Source organism: Lynx canadensis, chromosome C1, assembly GCF_007474595.2.
Source record: "Lynx canadensis isolate LIC74 chromosome C1, mLynCan4.pri.v2, whole genome shotgun sequence".
In the NCBI taxonomy this organism is placed as follows: domain Eukaryota; kingdom Metazoa; phylum Chordata; class Mammalia; order Carnivora; family Felidae; genus Lynx; species Lynx canadensis.
The window spans coordinates 202356081-202374896 of record NC_044310.1 but is presented as its reverse complement, the minus strand read 5'-3'; the positions used below and the strand labels follow the sequence as shown (position 1 = coordinate 202374896).

The 18816-nt window shown below is 52.6% G+C and overlaps 2 protein-coding genes across 4 annotated transcripts in view; one reads left to right on the top strand and one right to left on the bottom strand.

The window, feature by feature from the left end:
• Positions 1–244: 244 nt before the first annotated feature.
• On the bottom strand, positions 245–4065 carry LOC115520520 (mitochondrial chaperone BCS1). 2 transcript variants are annotated; one of them, XM_030324962.1, is made up of 8 exons: positions 3993–4065; positions 2415–2782; positions 2172–2311; positions 1775–1969; positions 1451–1514; positions 1043–1212; positions 696–813; positions 245–549 (listed from the first exon to the last, which is right to left on the bottom strand). In XM_030324962.1, the coding sequence occupies exons 2-8, from the start codon at positions 2732–2734 to the stop codon at positions 297–299; spliced, it is 1260 nt and encodes a 419-aa protein (XP_030180822.1). In that variant the 5' UTR covers positions 2735–2782; positions 3993–4065; the 3' UTR covers positions 245–296. The 2 variants fall into 2 exon arrangements, with proteins under 2 accessions (XP_030180822.1, XP_030180823.1); XM_030324963.1 differs by lacking the exon at positions 3993–4065 and adding an exon at positions 3936–3985.
• A 44-nt stretch (positions 4066–4109) lies between these two features.
• The window catches only part of ZNF142 (zinc finger protein 142), an 18512-nt gene continuing 3805 nt past the window's right edge, over positions 4110–18816 (top strand). The window contains exons 1-8 of one of the 2 annotated variants that reach the window (XM_030324961.1): positions 4110–4366; positions 4633–4784; positions 6342–6654; positions 9499–10098; positions 11226–11393; positions 12298–13122; positions 14780–14957; positions 15704–18620. In XM_030324961.1, the coding sequence (XP_030180821.1) occupies positions 6375–6654; positions 9499–10098; positions 11226–11393; positions 12298–13122; positions 14780–14957; positions 15704–18620 (4968 nt within the window). In that variant the 5' untranslated portion in view covers positions 4110–4366; positions 4633–4784; positions 6342–6374. Of the gene's footprint in view, positions 4367–4632; positions 4785–6341; positions 6655–9498; positions 10099–11198; positions 11394–12297; positions 13123–14779; positions 14958–15703; positions 18621–18816 lie in introns of both variants that reach the window. The other variant, XM_030324960.1, reaches the window with a different exon arrangement.

The following is an 18816-nucleotide window of genomic DNA, read 5'->3' as shown; positions in this document are numbered from 1 at the left end:
AATATATGGGAACATAACATATATATACTATGTACACACACACACACATTTTTATGCATATGCATTCTTTTTAATTGAATGCCTTTTAAACGGAAGACTCTACTTCCCTGATTGCCATAGTATCTTTTCTTTCTGCTTTGCCCTAGCTTATGCCCCAACACTTGTGTATGCTGGATGCCTGAAGGTCCTTGCTTTTTATTCAAGTACCAATACAGGGAGGTAGGAAGGGGGTCAGAGACCAGAGCGGTGTGGCAGGTGTTTATTGAGCTAGAGAAGAGCTGAGCATGGCCAGCCTGTCACGTCCTCAGAGACTCAGCATTATGAACTGCCCCTGCAGGGTCATTTTTATACAGCATGAAGTAGCCCTGGACCTGGGCAGGACTGATCTGAGTTGTAACTTGAAGGACGCGTTCTGCAAAGGCCTCGGCCAGGGAAGGTGCTTGCCCTGGATAGAACCTCTGGAACATCTGAGTCAGCTGCCAGTGTGAGCAGTAGCCCACGTACTCCTTCATGTCTACTCGTCCAGGGCGGATCAGTGCAGGGTCCAGCCTAAGAGCAGCAAAAGCAGGATCACAGGCACAAGTACCACTGCTACCCCCTAAAATGATGGTTTCTCTGAACCTCCTGATCTCCCAAGGCACCGAGGGGGCAGGGAGTCCTGCCTCACAGTCTCAGATTGCCTCATCCCTTCTTACCTGTCAACATGGTTGGTGGTCATGAACACAATGCGTGCCTCAGTGGAAGCCACACCATCCAAGGCATTGAGCAGTCCACTGAAGGTGAGACGACCTAGACCTTGGTACTTGACTGGGTCTAGAGGAAGGCAGAGATAAAGAGACGTGGATGATCATAACCCTACTTAAACCTTCTACTCCCCACCACGTTCCCCTACTTATCAGTGACTCTTGTGAACTCTCGTTGCCAACTCAGGCGTCCTCCATCAGCCCTCTGGATTTCCACTTTCTTCCACTGCTCCTCACTCCTGTACCTCATTTACCGTCACTTAGAAATGCTCCCCATTTCCTCAGCTCCCCTCACTTACTCTCTGCAGCTAGGTCCCGGCTAAGAAAGGCTGCATCCACATCTTCCAGGAGCACCAGGCTCTGCTGCGGGGCCACGCTCAGCAGGTGGTTGAGCCGGTCATCAGAGAGGCTGGAGTCCGTGAGACTCAGCAGGCAGATGCTGTGCTCCAGTTCCCCAGCCAGGGCTGTGCTATGGAGGACAGGATGACAGCAGGCAGGCAACCCGGAATCAGTCCTTGGGCCCAAATACTTGTCCTCCCCATAACGGGTGGGGTCTCAGAGACCTAACCCTTCTATCACCCCATCTTAAGGCATCTCATGTCCTACGTGTATCATGTTCCCGGGTCTCCACATTTAATTCCCTTTCCAACCCCACAGCTCAGTTTTTCTCCAGTTTAAGGATTAAGAGAAAATGTGACCCTACTCACATAAAACTGCTTTTTCCACAACCAGGGGGCCCATAAAGCAGGTAGCCACGTCTGTAGGGAATGCCTAGGAATACAGCCAAGATGATCAGGACCTAAAATGAATTCAAGTACTCTACTTCAAATGTCCACATTCATTACCAGCCCTGCCCCCTAGTGGCCTGATGACCTCAGTACTGGAAGAAATTAACCCTAGGGGCCAACTTTCATCTCTGGGAATTAAGCTAGAGCTTCATATTCATCCCATATGACCAGAGACCAGCCTGTTTTCCCTTACTATAGCACCACATCAAAAACAGCCTGGCCAAGACCCCAGCGGCTTCTCACCTCTGTCAGTGTACCACTTGGGGTTATCGATGAATTCCCGGATGTCTCGGACAATTCGGTTAGCCAGACCCTGTTCTAGAACCACAGAACTCAGTGGCCGCCGTCGGCGTGGATAGCCAAAAGGGCGCCATTCAGAGCCCATGGCTGTGTACATCACCGTCTTCCCTTCCTCCTGCTGCAAGGCTAGCTCTCGAGCTAAGAGGGGGAAAGAAGACAAAGCCAGTAATTCGTCTTTGCCATGCTATTAGGCAGACCTGTGCCAAAACAGCTTCCCTCTGGTCTCATGGGCTAAGATCCTCCTCTCCAAGCTTCTCTTCCTCTGACGTCATATGCCCCTATTCTTGCAACTTGCCCCCCCGCCCCCCTCGCCATAAAGGCAGCCCGTGCTATCCCACACCTTCCTCCAGGATGTTGAAGAAAACCTTTCGGTCAGTGCCCAGAGCTGTGAAGGTGACAGATTCCCAAGGAGTCCCTGTCTGCAAGTCTATCATCTGCATCTCTCGGCTTCGTTCCACTCGGATCCATTTCCCTTGGTACCTGAATAAAAATGGTCACAATGAGGTGAATGAATGGGGGGTCAAATCCAGCTCCCCTCATTCTCCTTTCTACTCTTAGAGCCCTCCCTGGCTCCCAACCTTACCAGATAAAGTGGTTTCCAGGGCTGGGGACAAATTCAAACTTAGTGGAGATGCGCCCACTCTCATGCTGAAGGTATGAAGTTTCAACACTGAGATGCTGAGTACGGGTACTGTGGCGGGTGAGCCAGCTAAGCAACCAGGCATAGCTTCGGTCTCGAGCAGGGACTTCCAGTGTGATCATGTAATGGCGCCGGAATGCCACCAAGCCCAGCTGGGCACCCTTCCGGGCCAGGGCCAGGGCTGTGCCCACACCCACAAGCCCAAATCCAGCCCCAAAGTAGGGATTGTCCTTCAGGGCCAGAATAAAGTCTGAAAGGGGCATCTTGAGAGGGAAACACTGAACCTTACAGGCTCTGACGCATTTTCAAACCTGGGGGTGGAGAGCAGTGGAGATGGGACAAAACAGATTAGTTTAGAAAGGACTCTGCAATTCCTCGTCACCCTCATCCCTTCTTCCCACAGAGGCCAGGTGCAGGAAGGACAGGTCAGTTCTGTGTTTCCATATCCTCCCTTTGTGGGATGGAGGTCCTGCTGGAATGCAAGGGCCGAGACTTCAGGGCCCTCTTCCCATTTTGCCCTTCATTATCCTGTTCATAGTTCAATTTCCTGCCAGAGGACGAGGTCTAAAGATTCCTTAAACATGAGAGAACAATGTAACCATCTTCTCATCAGGATAATGGGCAGAATTTTTGTGGTCCCTGGGACTAGCTGAGATAGAAAGGGGCCCACTGCCCAGAGTTAACAGAGGATGAAGCTACTCTCTTCCACTGACCTGTCAGTAACCCCATGCCTTACCACCATGAGTAATACCCTTCAAATATCCTCTCCTTTACATGCTCAATTCCTAATGTCCTGTTTAGTTAGCCCTTTATTACCTCACGACTAAACTGTCTCTTTAAAATTAATTTTAGTCTTAAAACGTCATCTTAATGGGCCTCTACCTCTGGCTTTGGCGTACCAAATTGCTACACAGGGATCCAGATCTTTCTTTATACAGTCTGCTTCAATCCAATGGCTTGTTCTGAACAGATCCCTGAATTAGGTAAAAACTCCTCTGCCTGGTACTCAAAACCCTTCACAACACAGGGCCTACCTATCTTTCATTGCTTAGCGCCTAATAATCTCTGTTGTATAATTCTGCTCAGGCAGGTCTTCTCTACTCGGAATCCCCATTCTAATTGACTCTTCCTTCTCCCCCAATTCAACACCTGTCCATTTGCTGCTTCCTCCACGGACATTTTCCCCGAATTCTCCCCCAATAAAATGTGACCCAGTCTAATTTTAGATTGTAAGGTCCCGAGGGATTGGAAGTCACATCGTTTCTAGCACACCTTCCCGACCCCTGCCACTTTGCTGTGCGCGAGGCACGCGGGACGGTGAACTGACACCCGAGACCACGGCTGAGGCTCAGAGTAGAATCCAGAATGCCAAAATACTTATGCGTGGAAGGCCACAGACAAAGCCCTTCCCCCTCCCGTCCCTTGTCTGACGCCCAGAAGCCCCTTCCCGAACCCTTTCCACACCCCAGCTCGCGCCTCCAGCAGCGTGGCTCGGAGTAACCCGTCACTCCGCCCCCTTACCGCCATGACTCTCTGGCCCTCCCTCTCGATGGTTTCAGCCCCCGGCACCCCAGGGACGCGCCGCCCGGCCCCGCCCCGGCGTTCCTTCACCTACTTCCCGCCACACCCACCTAGCGGGCCGTGCCACTCTGCCCCACAACTCTCGATGGTACTCCTTGGGCCGCTCGGCTGGGAAAAGGGGCAAAGGGAAAACGCCGGAGAAAACCATAGAGTACACCGCCAGCCGACGAGAGGAAGAGAGAGCGGCCTCCATCGGCCCGAAGTCCTAGAGGCGGCTGGGCCGGAGGCGGTCGCACAAAAGGAGTCCCGGGAGGCCGCTCCAGCAGCTGGTGGATCATAGAGAGACACAGCTCCCGCCGGCCTTGGCCCGGGAGGTGAGTTAGTGGCTGCAGGGCGGAAACTAGTAGGGAGTGTTTGTGGAGCGGGCCGGAGGCAAAAGTTTCTCGAACCCCAGGATGAGGGTGGGCCTGGGCGGTGGGAATCCCCTGGAGGAGGTGCTGAAAGAAGCACGCCGACGGTCGGGGCCCCGGCGCATCACAGCAGCCGTCCCGGTGCCTCAGCCGCGTCACTGCTTTGGATCCCGCCCGGTTGCCCGCTGCCTCTCCTCAGGACCATAATCATGACGATGCTCCATCCCAAGCTTTGCAGGTCACAAAACGGCTTTCCCATTTGCTGGCTCTTGTGATTGCCGCTCCCGCCCAACGATGTGGACGCTGTCATCATCTCCACTTTACAGATAGGAAAGCTGAGGCCCTGGGAAGCGAGGTGACTGTATCTATCAGAGGCCACGCGGTGAGTCAGAGCCCAAAGACACGTGGAAACCCGGGTGCCTTTGTCCCCACGCCGGGTCACATTCTTTCCCCAGGCCTTCTCTCTGCATTAATTTGTCCCTTTTCTTGCTCAGTGCCTCTGCCCCAAAGATGTGCTCATTTCTCCTCTTGTGCCCGCCTCTCTCCCACCTCACCCGCTTTCCAGCCGCTGAAGGTTCAGGTTTTCAGGTTCTTGATCTAGAAGGCACTGTGTCCTCCTTGGCTCCCCGCAGAGCAGCGATAAAATTCTGTGAGAGGAGGCTGTGGTTTCCAGAGAATCCTCTGACCGTGGAAATGCACTTCCCAGCTACCTTCCGAATCCCCCGATCTGAGGTTTTGAGTTGCAGGATTCACACCTGCAACCTGATTTCCTATCCCTAAGGCCCTTACTTGACCTCCATGACTCAATTTCATGGAGTAATTACTGTCATACGTTACTTATTCTTCAGCTTACGCTAATTTTAGCCATGTGTAACAGGATATGCAATTTCGTTGGTATTCATTTCTCAGTTGTGTTCTAGTGTTTTCAATATGAGGCCATAGTCAATGAGTTTGAAATTTCTCCAGGTGTGTTCCTTCATATGTAAGGAACCACTGGTTTATCTTTGTAGGAGACCTAGCTTCCCTCTGATGCATCTCCATGTCTGCGGTTCTCCACTAGAATCTCATTTGTCTTACTTGCATAGATTGTTGTGGTTTGTGTTCAGTGAAGTGATAAGTCAGTCAGTTGCACTCAGAAAGCTCTAAGTCTAGGGAGGGAGACTGATAGCTAAACAACAGTGCAGTGTGACAGTTTCTGATAGAGTTAGGTACAAGGTACAAGGCCCTGAGGACCCCAGAGAGAGTAACTTACATAAACAGTGTCAAGAAGTCTTCACAGCAGAAGTGACATTTGTGCAGATTCTTAAGGGCAGTGAAGAGTTGGTTAGCCAGACGAGAGATGGAGAAGGGGAAATGGCCCGTCAAGCCAGGAGAGAGAGAGAGAGAGGCATGTGTGAAGGTATGGGAGCAAAAGAGAAGTTGGTGAGCCTGGAGAATGGCAACTCATTGGTATGACTGGATCAGAGATCTGTTGAGGGGAGAGGTGGTAGATGAGTCTGGAGAGGTCAGCAGGGGCCAGGTCATGAAGGAAGGGCCTTATACCCATACAGAGGAGTAGTGATATCATAACATGTTAAGCGGGGAAGGGACATCTGAGATCCCTTGGCCCAAGTTTTGTTGCAGATAAGAAAACTGGGACCCAGATTGCTTTATGATTTCACCAGGGTTACTTAGATCCAAGAAACTTAACCTTCAGTCTTTAGTATATTGGCCAAAACTTGTTGGCTCTCTTCTAATATTGATCCCTGTTAACATTTGTATACTTCTCGTTCTGAGCATTGTTGTAAAAACTTCTAGGTTAACTAGGTGTGGCATGCTGCCATGCAAGGAAATGCCTAAGTGGGCAGACACTGGGCCGTGCACCCACATCAGCTGGGAAGAAAGTGAGTGAGGTCTCTAACTATATTTTGTTTGGGTTCTCTTCTGATTGGCTTATCAGCACATAAAAACCACAGAACACCGGTCAGTGGTGATGACAGACCCCGTGTTGGACCCACAGCCAACCGACAGCACTGGGGAGATGGATGGACTGTGCCCTGAGCTATTGCTGATCCCCCCATCTCTGTCTAACCGTGGAATCCTGGAGCCTGTCCAGAGCCCCTGTCCTGCTGGGAATCCCACACCTTTGCCTGCTGACCCAGGCTGCCTGCTGGTAGAGTCCACGGCAACAGAAGAGGACACAGGGAACATGGAGATCATTGTGGAAGCAGTAGCTGGAAACCTGTCCCCAGGTGCTCCTGGAGAGCCCCCAGGTACAAACATAGTTGCTACCAGGCCAGTGGGACAGTCAGCCCTGAGGTTTTGTCTGTGCTATTTTTGACCCTTCTATATAAATGTGATGAGAACACAAGGTAACATCTTATTTTTATTCTTAGAGATGTTGTAATTTGATTTGCAGTTGGTGAATGTTGATTGAAGGCTGGCAAGGTGGTTCACAACCTGGTACCGAGCTCTTGGCAGAGTCTATCCCTGTGAGGGCTTCATGTCTGCTAGGCAGCAATCCAGAAGGGAAGACCTTTCTGACACCTCTGCCCGATCCTTACTCCTATAGCCCTCGGGGAGTTTTTCCCCCATATTGACCCTCCCACTCGGGAACTGCAGCCAGGGATTAGGCAACAGGCCCAGCGCCTCCACCACCCTGGGCTTGGCAGGGCTTCCCAGAGGTAATCTGGTATTTCCTTGCCCTAGTTTCTTGTGTATAACATACTTAACTCATCCGAGGCGTGTTGTCAAGAGTGGGAGTTGAACATTTATATTTATTCTAGAAAAAAGACTCTCCCCTTTATTCTTCCCATATCTACAACTTCTTATTTTTAGGTAACTTCCCTGCTGTTAACTGCCATCCTCCAGCTATGGCTGTCACAACTTCCCTTGGCAGTGTAGTATAGTGACAGCAACTACTGGGAAAGATTAGCTAATTTGATCGTAGAGTATTTCTAACCTTCTGTGTAATGAAACAAGTAATAGGCAAAGAACAAACCTAGGAAAAACATTTGCAATACATGAGGAAGAGTTAATATCTTTAAAATTCAAAGAGCTATGAAATAAGAAAAAGAAACGGTGTTTTTTGGGGGTTTTGTTTTTTTTTTAGAAAGGGAAAAAGAAACCTATAGGCACTTCAATAAGGAAGAGTAAAAATAGTCAATAACCATAAGGATGCATAATCTCACTAACACACAAATAAGTTCCTGTTAAAAATCATTATGAGGGGTGCCTGGCTGGCTCAGTCAGAAGAGCAGATGACTCTTTTTTTTCTTTTTAAGTGTATTTATTTATTGAGAGGGAGAGAGCGATCCTATGGGGGGAAGGGCAGAGAGGGAGGGAAAGAATCCCAAGCAGGCTCTGTGCAGAGTCTGATGTGGGATTTGAACCCACAAACCGTGAGATCATGACCTGAGCCTAAATCAAGAATCAGACGTTCAACTGATTGAGCCACCCGGTGCCCCAGAGCATGTGACTCTTGATATCGGGGTCATGAGTTCGAGCCCCACGTCGGGTGTAGAAATTACTAAAAAAACTTAATAATAATAAACTTAAAAAAAATAATAACAGTTATGAAATGCCCATGTTGCTTCCCAACTATGGCAAAAATTAAACGTTTTTTATAATACTTAGTGTTGGTAGGAAAACAGATAACTGCCTTATAGCTTATGGAGTGTATAAATTAGCATAATCTTTTGAAGGTCATTTTATATAATGAACTTTAATTTTTTTTAATGTTTATTTACTTTTGAGGGACAGACAGAGAGACAGAGGTGTGAGCGAGGGAGGGGCAAAGAGAGAGGGAGACACAGAATCTGAAGCAGCCTCCAGGCCCGAGCTGTCAGCACAGAGCCTGACACGGGGCTCAAACCCACAAACCCTGAGATCATGACCTGAGCCAAAGTCGGATGCTTAACCGACTGAGCCACCCAGGCACCCCTATATAACAAACTTTAAACTGACCCAGTCATTCCATTTCTAGGCCTCTGTCCTATAGAAAACTCACACACATGCACAAGGAGACAGGGGTAAAAGGATGTCCCGAGCAGCTTTATTTATAATGATTGCAAATAACCCAAATGTCCATCAGTAAGGGCAAGACTTCATTTTGACTTGTTCATGCCAGGAAGTACTCTGGACTGGACAAAAAAAAAATACAAGGTAGAGCTAAAGGTACTCAGAAAAAAAAGTATCTGATATATATAGCAAGCGGGGGGGGGGGGGGCAGGGAGGGAAGCAAATTGCAGAGAAATGACTGAAAAAGGCCTGAAAGAAAAAGAATATACACCAAATTTTGTGTGAGAGTGTGGGGGGGTTATTTTTTCTTTATATACATCTATGTTATTTGAGTTGTCACACTGAACTTTTATTTAAACAAAGAAACGATAAAAAAAAAAAAAAAAGGATTCCCAGGGTAGATGTGGCACAGACCTGGGCTTGAGTCCTGGTTCCACCATTAACAGGCACCATGGCCTTAACCTTAGAACTCCAGGCCCCTCTTCTCGTAGGGCAACTGGAGCACCAAGTGAGTGTTTCCTACACCTTTGTCAAGGTCCTGCCCGTTGCTTAAGAAATGGCAGTGATTACTGTAAACGTGATTTGGGTCTTTTGGAAACGGATGTTTTCCATTTTGTAAATTACTATGCCTTTGAAAAATCTCTTTACAGAATGTGAAAGTAATACTTTGTCATTTATACTGTAGATGTTATCCGCAGATTGTCGTTTACTTCTTTTGGAAGTTCGTAATTTTTCATTTGGGCAAAACGTATTGCCTTTTCCTAATGCTTTCCTGATTGGTTAATGCTTGTTGTATTTATTTAGCAAATATTAAATACCTATTTTGTGCCAAATGTTGGGCCAGATACTGGGAATCCAACTTTAGTATATGTGCTGCCGAAGCGAGCACTTGATAGTGGGAATCCAAATGTATGTGCAAATAAATAGACTGTCCCTGACCTTATGGAGCTTACTGTCCAGGGATAGAACCAGACTTAAGGTCCATCTCCACTCTACTAATATTAAAAGATTCACCTACATTTTCTACTAGTAGCTAACTCCTGTGAGTCTCATTCCATCTGATTCTGTGCCTTTCTCTGTCGGTCCTCTGCCTGCAGGTGTCCTGGTAAAGGTGGTGGAGGTGTACTTCTGTGAGCGCTGTGAGCAGAGCTTCGCAGAGCCCACTCTGCTGGCCCTGCACCAGTGTACTGAGACCCTTATACAGCCTATGCAGGGCCTCTCTAGCCTTCCATGCTCTGTAGAGCTGACCCCCAGCAACCTCATTCTCTCTGGCCCTCTGCAGGGCCAGGGCCCACCAGATAGCCCCCTGCCATGCCCTGTGTGTAGACAGGAGTTTGCCCAACCCCAGGCCCTGAAGAGCCACTTCAAGATTCACCGGGCCACTCCCGACATCTTCTCCTGCCCAGAGTCTGGCTGTGTGTTCTCCGCTGAAGATCGCAAGGGTCTGCAGCACCACCTGAGGCAGGCCCACGCCACGGTTCCCGTGCCCTGTTCTTTCCGGGGCTGCCCCCTGCTCTTTGGGAGCCAGCAGGGCATGGAGCTGCACCGGCAGGCCCACTACCCTTTCCACTGCAACCATTGCAGCTTCGTGGGCTCCAACGTCAAACTCTTCCGGCAGCATCAGCGGAGCCACGGGGCCGGGACACAGGGAGAACTCTCTGCCCTTCAGGGTCTTCCATCCCAGGAGCTGCTGCCAGGTATGAGGCCAAAGGCCCAGCAGTGCCTTGCCTGGAATGCAGCCACGGTCAGTCTTACAGGACAGGCCATTGATTCCAGTGCCATGAATGTATATGTGAATGCAAGGGAACGTGGAGCAGTGGCTCAGGAGGCCAGCATTACTGACTGACAGTGGAAGGCATCTAGAAACCCTGGACCAGTCAGAATATATAAGACAAGGAGCAAGTCTTTGTCCATGACAGTGAGTGATATTTGGCTTTAGCTGTGCTGTGGCCTTGAAGTTACTTAACCAATATCCTTTTTTTGATTCATTTCAGAGCTTTCTGAGGGCAGAAGCTAAAATGTTCATCCGTGGCCGTAGCCACTGGTAGAATACCTGTAGACTTCTTTTTAGAGTCCGTGGGATTGGGCCAGAGAAGCCGGGATTCTTTTAAAAAGAAACCTTCTAGGAGGGTGGAGCCTCACTGATCCTTACTCCTCTCAGTCTCAACAAAAACAAACAAAAAACCAACAACAAAAAAAACGGGCATGGGGTGGATAGAAGAGCAGGAGAAAATAGAGAAACCAGGCCTGGAAGGTCAGGATTCTGCTGAGAGACTTAGGCTTGCTAAGACTGTTGGTGCTTTGTTCCCAAAGAGAAGACCCCTTTTTCCTGGGAAATAGTCTTGTATCTTTGCCTTCCTGAGGCATCTCCCTTTGTTGAGGGATAGAAGGGCTGGATTGGTGTGACCCTGTCTTGCTGATCAGGCTTCTCAGTAGAGCAGTTAAGAGGACAGACTATGTTACCCTGCGTTGAGCCACCAGCCGTTAGCCCTGGGAACCCAAGCCAGGGAAGGGCTCTGTACCCATTCTGTCCCTCTCAGTCCCCTACCCCCACTGCAGTGATCTCAAAGCTCTTACCTTTCAGGGGTCTAAGGATGGTGTTATCTGAGGTTTGATTTACTCTAGGTTGGAGCATTAATGACAGCTTAGCTCTTGGTCTTCCTATCCTTGTCTTGAGTGATAATAAATGTATAGACTTAGAATCTGAGATTCTCTTACACTAAATGGGGAGGGGGTGATTCTGCCAGCCAGTAAGAGGAGCAGTCCAAGCCTTCACTGCTGGCATTGGCTTCTATAGACATCATCGAGTGTTATGTGTCTCCAGCTCCGAAACTGCCCAGTAGAGAGGGAGAGCCTTCAGAACAAGCAGATATGCCCTTGCCCAGGCGAGAGTCAGCTGACGAGGAGGACGTAGAGGAAGAAGAGGGGAATGGCACCTTAAAGGACTCCCAGAAAGCCCCAGAGAAAGCCCAGGGGGCTCAGCAGTTAGAAGGTAATAACATGGTTGGGCTTGAACCTCCTGGTGGTGGGGAGGAATGGATTGAGGGGAGCCTGGCATTGAGGCTCTGGGGTTTGGTTTCCTGGGCTTTGATTCATATCCCTTTGTTCCTACCCTTCCACTTTGACATGTCTAGTGGGAAAATGATAAATGAGTAAAGACTGTAGAAACAGAGCCGGGGTAAATAGAGTTTGCTCTCCTGGGCTGGTTTTCCTTGGGCAGAAAGCTTTTTTGCAGGGAAGGAGAGGGTGATATTCATCATACAAAGATGCTAGAGGTTATTGATCAGCAGCCTGACATGTCTGGCATTGGGCCCACTGAGATTTTGTTCCTGAAACCCTACTTTCCAGTTTTCTAACTCACTAGAACATTTGAAACCCATCCAGCCCACAGGGAGCATTGTCAAGAGAATAGAAAAGATCTGGTTGTATTTATGACCAGTTCTCTATGATCTAGAACTCAGTGAACCAGTGTTAGGAAGTGGGAGTACTTTACCTTCTTCACTTCCCTTTTCCACACTCCATGGGGTTTTTTTCCTTCCAACCAACCCTGCTGATCTCACTGCCTACCTCCATGAACGAGGACAAGGAAGAACAAGAATGGTCCATCCGGATTGTTCTCTCGAGCAGCTCTAGACAAAGGCTTAGGAACAGTAGGTGGCTGGGTAAAGCACTTCAAATAGGTTTGCCACAAGGCTTGAGAAATCCTTGTGATGTTGCTTCTTTCAATACTTGAATTTCTCGTCTCTTCTTTGAGACTACAGTGTTTGAGGTGCTACTGTTTCGGTTTCCTGGAGAGAAACGGGAAAGGCCACACGATGTTTGTGTCTGGGCAGATTGTGGTTCTCCCATTATCTGGCCAGCCCCTGAGCTACCTTCTGTGCCTTTCCCTCTCCCAGGGGATGTGGCTTCTGGTACCGAGTCCCTCTTCAAGACCCACATGTGTCCAGAATGCAAGCGCTGCTTTAAGAAGCGGACCCATCTGGTGGAGCACCTGCATCTCCACTTCCCGGACCCCAGCCTCCAGTGCCCCAACTGCCAGAAGTTCTTCACCAGCAAGAGCAAGCTCAAGACCCATCTGCTGCGGGAGCTGGGCCAGAAGGCCCACCGCTGCCCGCTGTGCCACTACAGTGCGGTGGAGAGGAACGCGCTCAACCGCCACATGGCCAGCATGCACGAGGACATCTCCAACTTCTACTCAGACACCTACACCTGTCCCGTGTGCCGCGAGGAGTTCCGCCTCAGCCAGGCCCTCAAGGAGCACCTCAAGAGCCACACGGCGGCGGCGGCGGCAGAGCCGCTGCCCCTCCGCTGCTTTCAGGAAGGCTGCGGCTACACGGCCCCCGACCGCAAGGCCTTCATAAAGCACCTGAAGGAGACCCATGGTGTGCGGGCCGTGGAGTGCCGCCATCACTCTTGTCCCATGCTCTTCGCCACGGCCGAAGCCATGGAGGCCCATCACAAAAGCCACTACGCCTTCCACTGCCCACACTGCGACTTTGCCTGCTCCAATAAGCACCTGTTCCGCAAACACAAGAAGCAGGGCCACCCCGGCAGTGAAGAGCTGCGCTGCACCTTCTGCCCCTTTGCCACCTTCAACCCGGTGGCCTACCAGGACCACGTGGGCAAGATGCACGCCCACGAGAAGATCCACCAGTGCCCTGAGTGCAGCTTTGCCACCGCCCACAAGAGGGTGCTCATCCGCCACATGCTGCTGCACACCGGTGAGCTGGCTTCCCTGCTTCCCAAAACGTAAGGGTGGCGATGAGGAGGGGGCGGCAGAAGTGAGCTTTTACTGTGTACAAGACACAGGAAGGGCCTTGTGTGCATTGTCTTGTTGGACCCAGTCTTCCTAGATATAAATCAAGCCTTAAGCCGAGTGTCACTCAGCTAGTACGGCGGTTAAGCCACTGAGCCAAAGACTGTGCTCTCACTGCTGTGCTGCTGTGTCTCACCGTTAAGGCCCCGTCCAGTTCTGCTTGCCCTTCGTCAGGCTTGCCTGGATCAGTACCCAGCCTATTAGAGCGAAGAAACCCAGACGGGGGGAGATACCTTCCTTTGCAATTCGAGTTTTGAGGTGTGCTATGAGAGATGGGGCGAGGGGACTGAACCATCTACATATGTTGTAGCCTTGGCAGCCGACTCAGAGTCTAAATTGGTTACCAGCATTGCTGATGCTTTGAGTGACACAGCCACATCAGGCTTCCTCCTACAGCATCACCCCATTTGTGCTCTCTAGGCAAGAATCAGTGGGTTGATAAAATATTTAAAAAAATCTCATCAAAGATTTTTGGGAGGCCAGGTTTTAGGTAGCTTGGGGTAAAGCCATTGTTTCCCTGGAACAGGTCATTTCTACGCATGCTTTGGTCACCAAGCCTCGTTTCCTGCGGCCTTTCCTAAAATCTTCATCTCTACGGTGCTTTATAGTGTAGAGTTCTTTTAGATAGATCACTTCATTTAATTCATAATAACAATCTTGTAAGGAAGACAGGTGGAAAAGAGAAACTGAACACTTAAATGGCCTGTTTCAGGATCACACAGCTAGTATCAGAACCAGAGCCAGACCACCACGTTGCTTGCTTTTGACCGTGGGGAAGTGGGCTGAGCTGGTAGGCAGGGATCACAGGGAAGGGTCCTGAAGGACCTGGTCTTGACCAACTACACAGACAGCTCTTCCTTGAGTCCTTGCTGGGCACTGCTGAGGACTTTGGGACATCTCATTTAATCTTCTGTCAACCATGAGCAGTCAGTATTTTTCTTACTCCCTCTTTGGCGCCAAGGAAACTGAGACTTGGAGGGGTTAAATGACCTCTCCAAAGCCATACGGTAGTAAGCTGGGATCTGAACCACCAGTTGATAGCTCTGTGGTTTCTCTCTGCCTTGGCTTCTTTTTCTGTAAAATGGGGCAGTCCTCCTCCGGGGGCTGTTGGGAGGAGTCAGTACGAGGGGACCTGGTACATAATGAGCATTCTATACATGTTGGCTATTGACGTCTTTGTTACCGTGTCGGATTTCAGAGTTCAAATTCTTAACTACTTCTTGTATTGCCTGATTTTTTTCTCCTCTTCCACAAAACTGGAAGGAACTAGGGTAAGTGGAGCCAGTGCCAACAAGCTCCACAACAAATCAAGGGTAGACTTCCAAGCTGGTTTTGGAATGCATGGTCTTCACTTTCCGCCGGGGCTTGCTCCGTGTCGGAGTGGAGAAATCGTCTGCGAGGGCTGGGAGCAGCACTGACCTGTGAGCCACGCCGCGGGCCGCGCGTGAAGCTTTCGTTCTGCTTGGCATCAGGGCAAGCTTGCTGGGGAAGATGGTCTGTGCTCGCTCAGTCCATGTCTGACCTGTGTCCTCTCCCCTCTCCCACCCCCACTCCCCCATAAGGCGAGAAACCTCACAAGTGTGAGCTGTGTGACTTCACGTGCCGAGACGTGAGCTACCTGTCCAAGCACATGCTGACCCACTCCAATACCAAGGATTACATGTGCACCGAGTGTGGCTATGTCACCAAGTGGAAGCACTACCTCAGTGTGCACATGCGGAAACATGCAGGGGACCTCAGGTATGAGCACACGCATGCCTCCGTCCCTGTTCCCAAGGACCTTATGCCAGGCTAGCCTCCTCTTGAACTCACCTTGCTCTCCTGGCCCCAGAGCGACTCCTATTGTCCCTCTCTGCTCCTCTCGCCTCAGCTCCATTGCCTGTAGCTGGCCTCTGTGCCTGTGGCCCAGTGTGCGTGGTGAGAGCTGTCTGGGCTCAGGGGAGGGAGCGCAGGCCTACACACAAAGGTGTCCCTTGGGTTCTGAGTCCGGTCCTGGGAAAGTAGGGAGGCTGCACCTGTGACCCCAACCCAGGCATGTTTCCCGCTGAGCTGTGGCACAGCTGGCCAGGGGGTTTCTCCTAGCTTCCATGCCTCCACGGGAGAATGGGACCTAGGCACAGAAACCTGCCCCGTGAGGCTGTAGCCCTGTCAGCTCCTTCGGAGTCCACAGCAGGTTGCTGATTTATGCTCTCTTCCCTTTGGGAAGCGATACAGAGGAGGGGTCGGAACACAGGCCCTGAAGCTAGGCTGTCTCTGCCCTTCACTTCCTTTTTAACCTTAGGCAAGTTATTAATTTCCATGCTTTAGTGACCTCACTTGCAAATAGATACCTACGTCACAGGGCAGTGGAAAAAAAGAATAAATTAGATGATGCGTGTACGGTGCCGAGTGTAGAGCCTTGTCCATGGTAAGTGCTCGTTTACCTGTCAAGGGAGATCGATAATTGTGATTTTGCCCCCCACCCCCACCCCTGTCCTCCTCGCCAGATACCAGTGCAACCAGTGCTCGTACCGCTGCCACCGGGCTGACCAGCTGAGCAGCCACAAGCTGCGCCACCAGGGCAAGTCCCTGATGTGTGAGGTGTGTGCTTTCGCTTGCAAGCGGAAGTATGAGCTGCAGAAGCACATGGCCTCCCAGCACCACCCGGGCGCGCCGGCCCCGCTCTATCCCTGCCGCTACTGCAGCTACCAGAGCCGCCACAAGCAGGCCCTGCTGAGCCACGAGAACTGCAAGCACACCCGCCTCCGGGAGTTCCGCTGTGCCCTCTGCGACTACCGCACCTTCAGCAACACCACCCTCTTCTTCCACAAGCGCAAGGCCCACGGCTACGTGCCCGGGGACCAGGTGTGGCAGCTCCGCTCTGCCAGCCAGGAACCGGAGGGGGCCAGGCAGTGCCCGACACCCCCGCCAGACTCAGAGCCCTCGAGCCAGCTGTCTCCCCAGCCTGAGGCGCCAGACCGTGACCCCGGGACTGTGGTGGACCCCAACGTGGACCGGGCCCCGCCGGAGCCCGGTGAGGAGGACCGCGCCGGGAGACCGGCTGGCAGCGAGGTTCCGCGGGGGGACGACCTGGGTAGCAGCCCCAGTCCGGCCGAGGCAGATGAAGGTGGCTGCACGCTGCACCTCGAGGCCCTGGGGGTGGAGCTGGAGCCCGTGGCTGAGCCGCCCCTTGAGGAGATCACTGAACCCGCCCCTGCGGAGTTCAGGCCCCTGGACCCCTCGGGGCCCCTGAGACTGGAAGGGCCAGGTGCAACTTTGACAGAGCTGTCTACCTTTGAAGGTGCTGGGACGTCTGGTTTGGATGCTGAAGAAGAGCCCGTTCTGGAAAAGCCAGCCCCTGAAAGCCCCAGAAACCCCCCTTCCTCAGAGGAGGCCCCTGACAGCTGGGTGGGAACCTTCAAGGCAGCTCTGCCTGCTGAGACCGCTCCCCTCCCCCAGTTCCCAGAGTCAGAGTCCTTACTCAAGGCCCTGCGGAGACAGGACAAAGAGCAAGCAGAGGCTCTGGTGCTGGAGGGGCGGGTTCAGATGGTTGTGATACAGGGAGAGGGGCGGGCCTTCCGCTGCCCGCACTGCCCTTTTATCACCCGCCGGGAGAAGGCCCTGAGTGTGCACTCCAGGACTGGGTGCCAGGGCCGCCGAGAGCCCCTGCTGTGCCCTGAGTGTGGGGCTAGCTTCAAGCAACAGCGTGGCCTCAGCACCCACCTGCTGAAGAAGTGCCCTGTTCTGCTCAGAAAGAACAAGGGCTTACCCAGACCAAGTTCACCCGTCCCTCTGCGTCCTCCGCCCCCGGGCACCCAGGACTCAGGGGATGTGGAAGGTGGGAAGCCCCCACCTGCGCCATTAGAAGTAGAGCTGGTGCTCCCAAAAGATGCTCCCTCTGTGCCTCCCAGGGAGCCGGAAGTAGAGGAGCCTCCTGGCACACTGTGTGTCCCTGCAGTCCCTCCTGCAGGAAACCCCTCACCCGAAGAGACGCCTGAGAAGTTCCACTTCGAGCAGGGCAAGTTTCACTGCAACTCCTGCACGTTCCTCTGTTCTCGGCTCTCCTCCATTACCTCTCACGTGGCCGAAGGCTGCCGGGGGGGACGTGGCGGGGGAGGAAAGCGGGGGGCCACCCAGACCCAGCCCGTTGCATCCCTCCTGAGCGATGGAGGCTCCGCTCCCCTAAACAGCGGCAGCACAGAGCGCAGCCCTGGGAATGGGGACACGACTGCGGTGCCAAAGCAGAAGGGGGCGCGCTTCTCCTGCCCCACGTGTCCCTTCAGCTGCCAGCAGGAGCGGGCTCTGAGGACTCACCAGACCCGGGGCTGCCCCCTCGAGGGGTCCGGTGAGCTGCACTGTGGCCTCTGCACATTCACCACTGCCGCCGCTGCCGCCCTGAGGCTACACCAGAAGCGGAGGCACCCTAGCACGGCTCCTGCCCGTGGGCCCCGGCCCCCTTTGCAGTGCGGGGACTGTGGCTTCACCTGTAAGCAGGGCCGGTGCCTACAGCAGCACCGGCGGCTCAAGCACGAGGGAGTGAAGCCGCACCAGTGCCCCTTCTGTGACTTTTCCACCACCAGACGGTACCGGTTGGAGGCGCACCAGTCGCGACACACAGGTGTTGGCCGCATCCCCTGCAGCTCCTGTCCCCAGACATTTGGTACCAACTCAAAACTGCGCTTGCACCGGCTAAGGGTACATGACAAAACACCCACCCACTTCTGTCCCCTCTGTGACTACAGTGGCTACCTTCGCCATGACATCACTCGCCACGTCAACAGTTGCCACCGGGGCACTCCTGCCTTTGCCTGCCCCCGGTGTGAGGCCCAGTTCAGTTCCGAGACGGCACTCAAGCAGCATGCCCTGCGCCGACATCCTGAGCCTGCGCCCCCCGCCCCCGGCTCCCCTGCAGAGGCCACCGAGGGCCCCCTGCACTGCTCCCGCTGTGGGTTGCTGTGCCCCAGCCCCGCCAGCCTGCGAGGACACACCCGGAAACAGCATCCGCGGCTGGAGTGCGGGGCCTGCCAGGAGGCCTTCCCCAGCCGGCCGGCACTGGATGAGCACCGGAGACAGCAGCATTTCAGCCATCGCTGCCAGCTCTGTGACTTCGCTGCCCGGGAGCGGGCGGGCCTGGTGAAGCACTACTTGGAACAGCATGAGGCGGCAGCGGCCTCGGAGGGCGGTGCAGGTGCCAGCCAGCCCCCCCTGCGCTGCCCCTTTTGTGACTTTACGTGCCGCCATCAGCTCGTGCTGGACCACCACGTGAAAGGGCACGGGGGCACCCGGCTCTACAAGTGCACCGACTGTGCTTACAGCACCAAGAACCGGCAGAAGATCACCTGGCACAGCCGCATCCACACCGGGGAAAAGCCCTACCGCTGTCACCTCTGTCCCTATGCCTGTGCTGACCCTTCTCGACTCAAGGTAAGGTTGGGGCCCTGGGGACTTCCCTGATCCCAACTCGCAGCTATGAGCTCTGGGACTTTCGTCAAGCCCCCTAACTTCTCCAAGCCTCAGATTCCTCGTGTGTAAAAGGAAGAGAATACTGCACAGAGTTGTTAACAGAGATAAAATTCCGTCATACGTGCTTGGTATGTGATGAAGGCAGGTAATAGTTGGG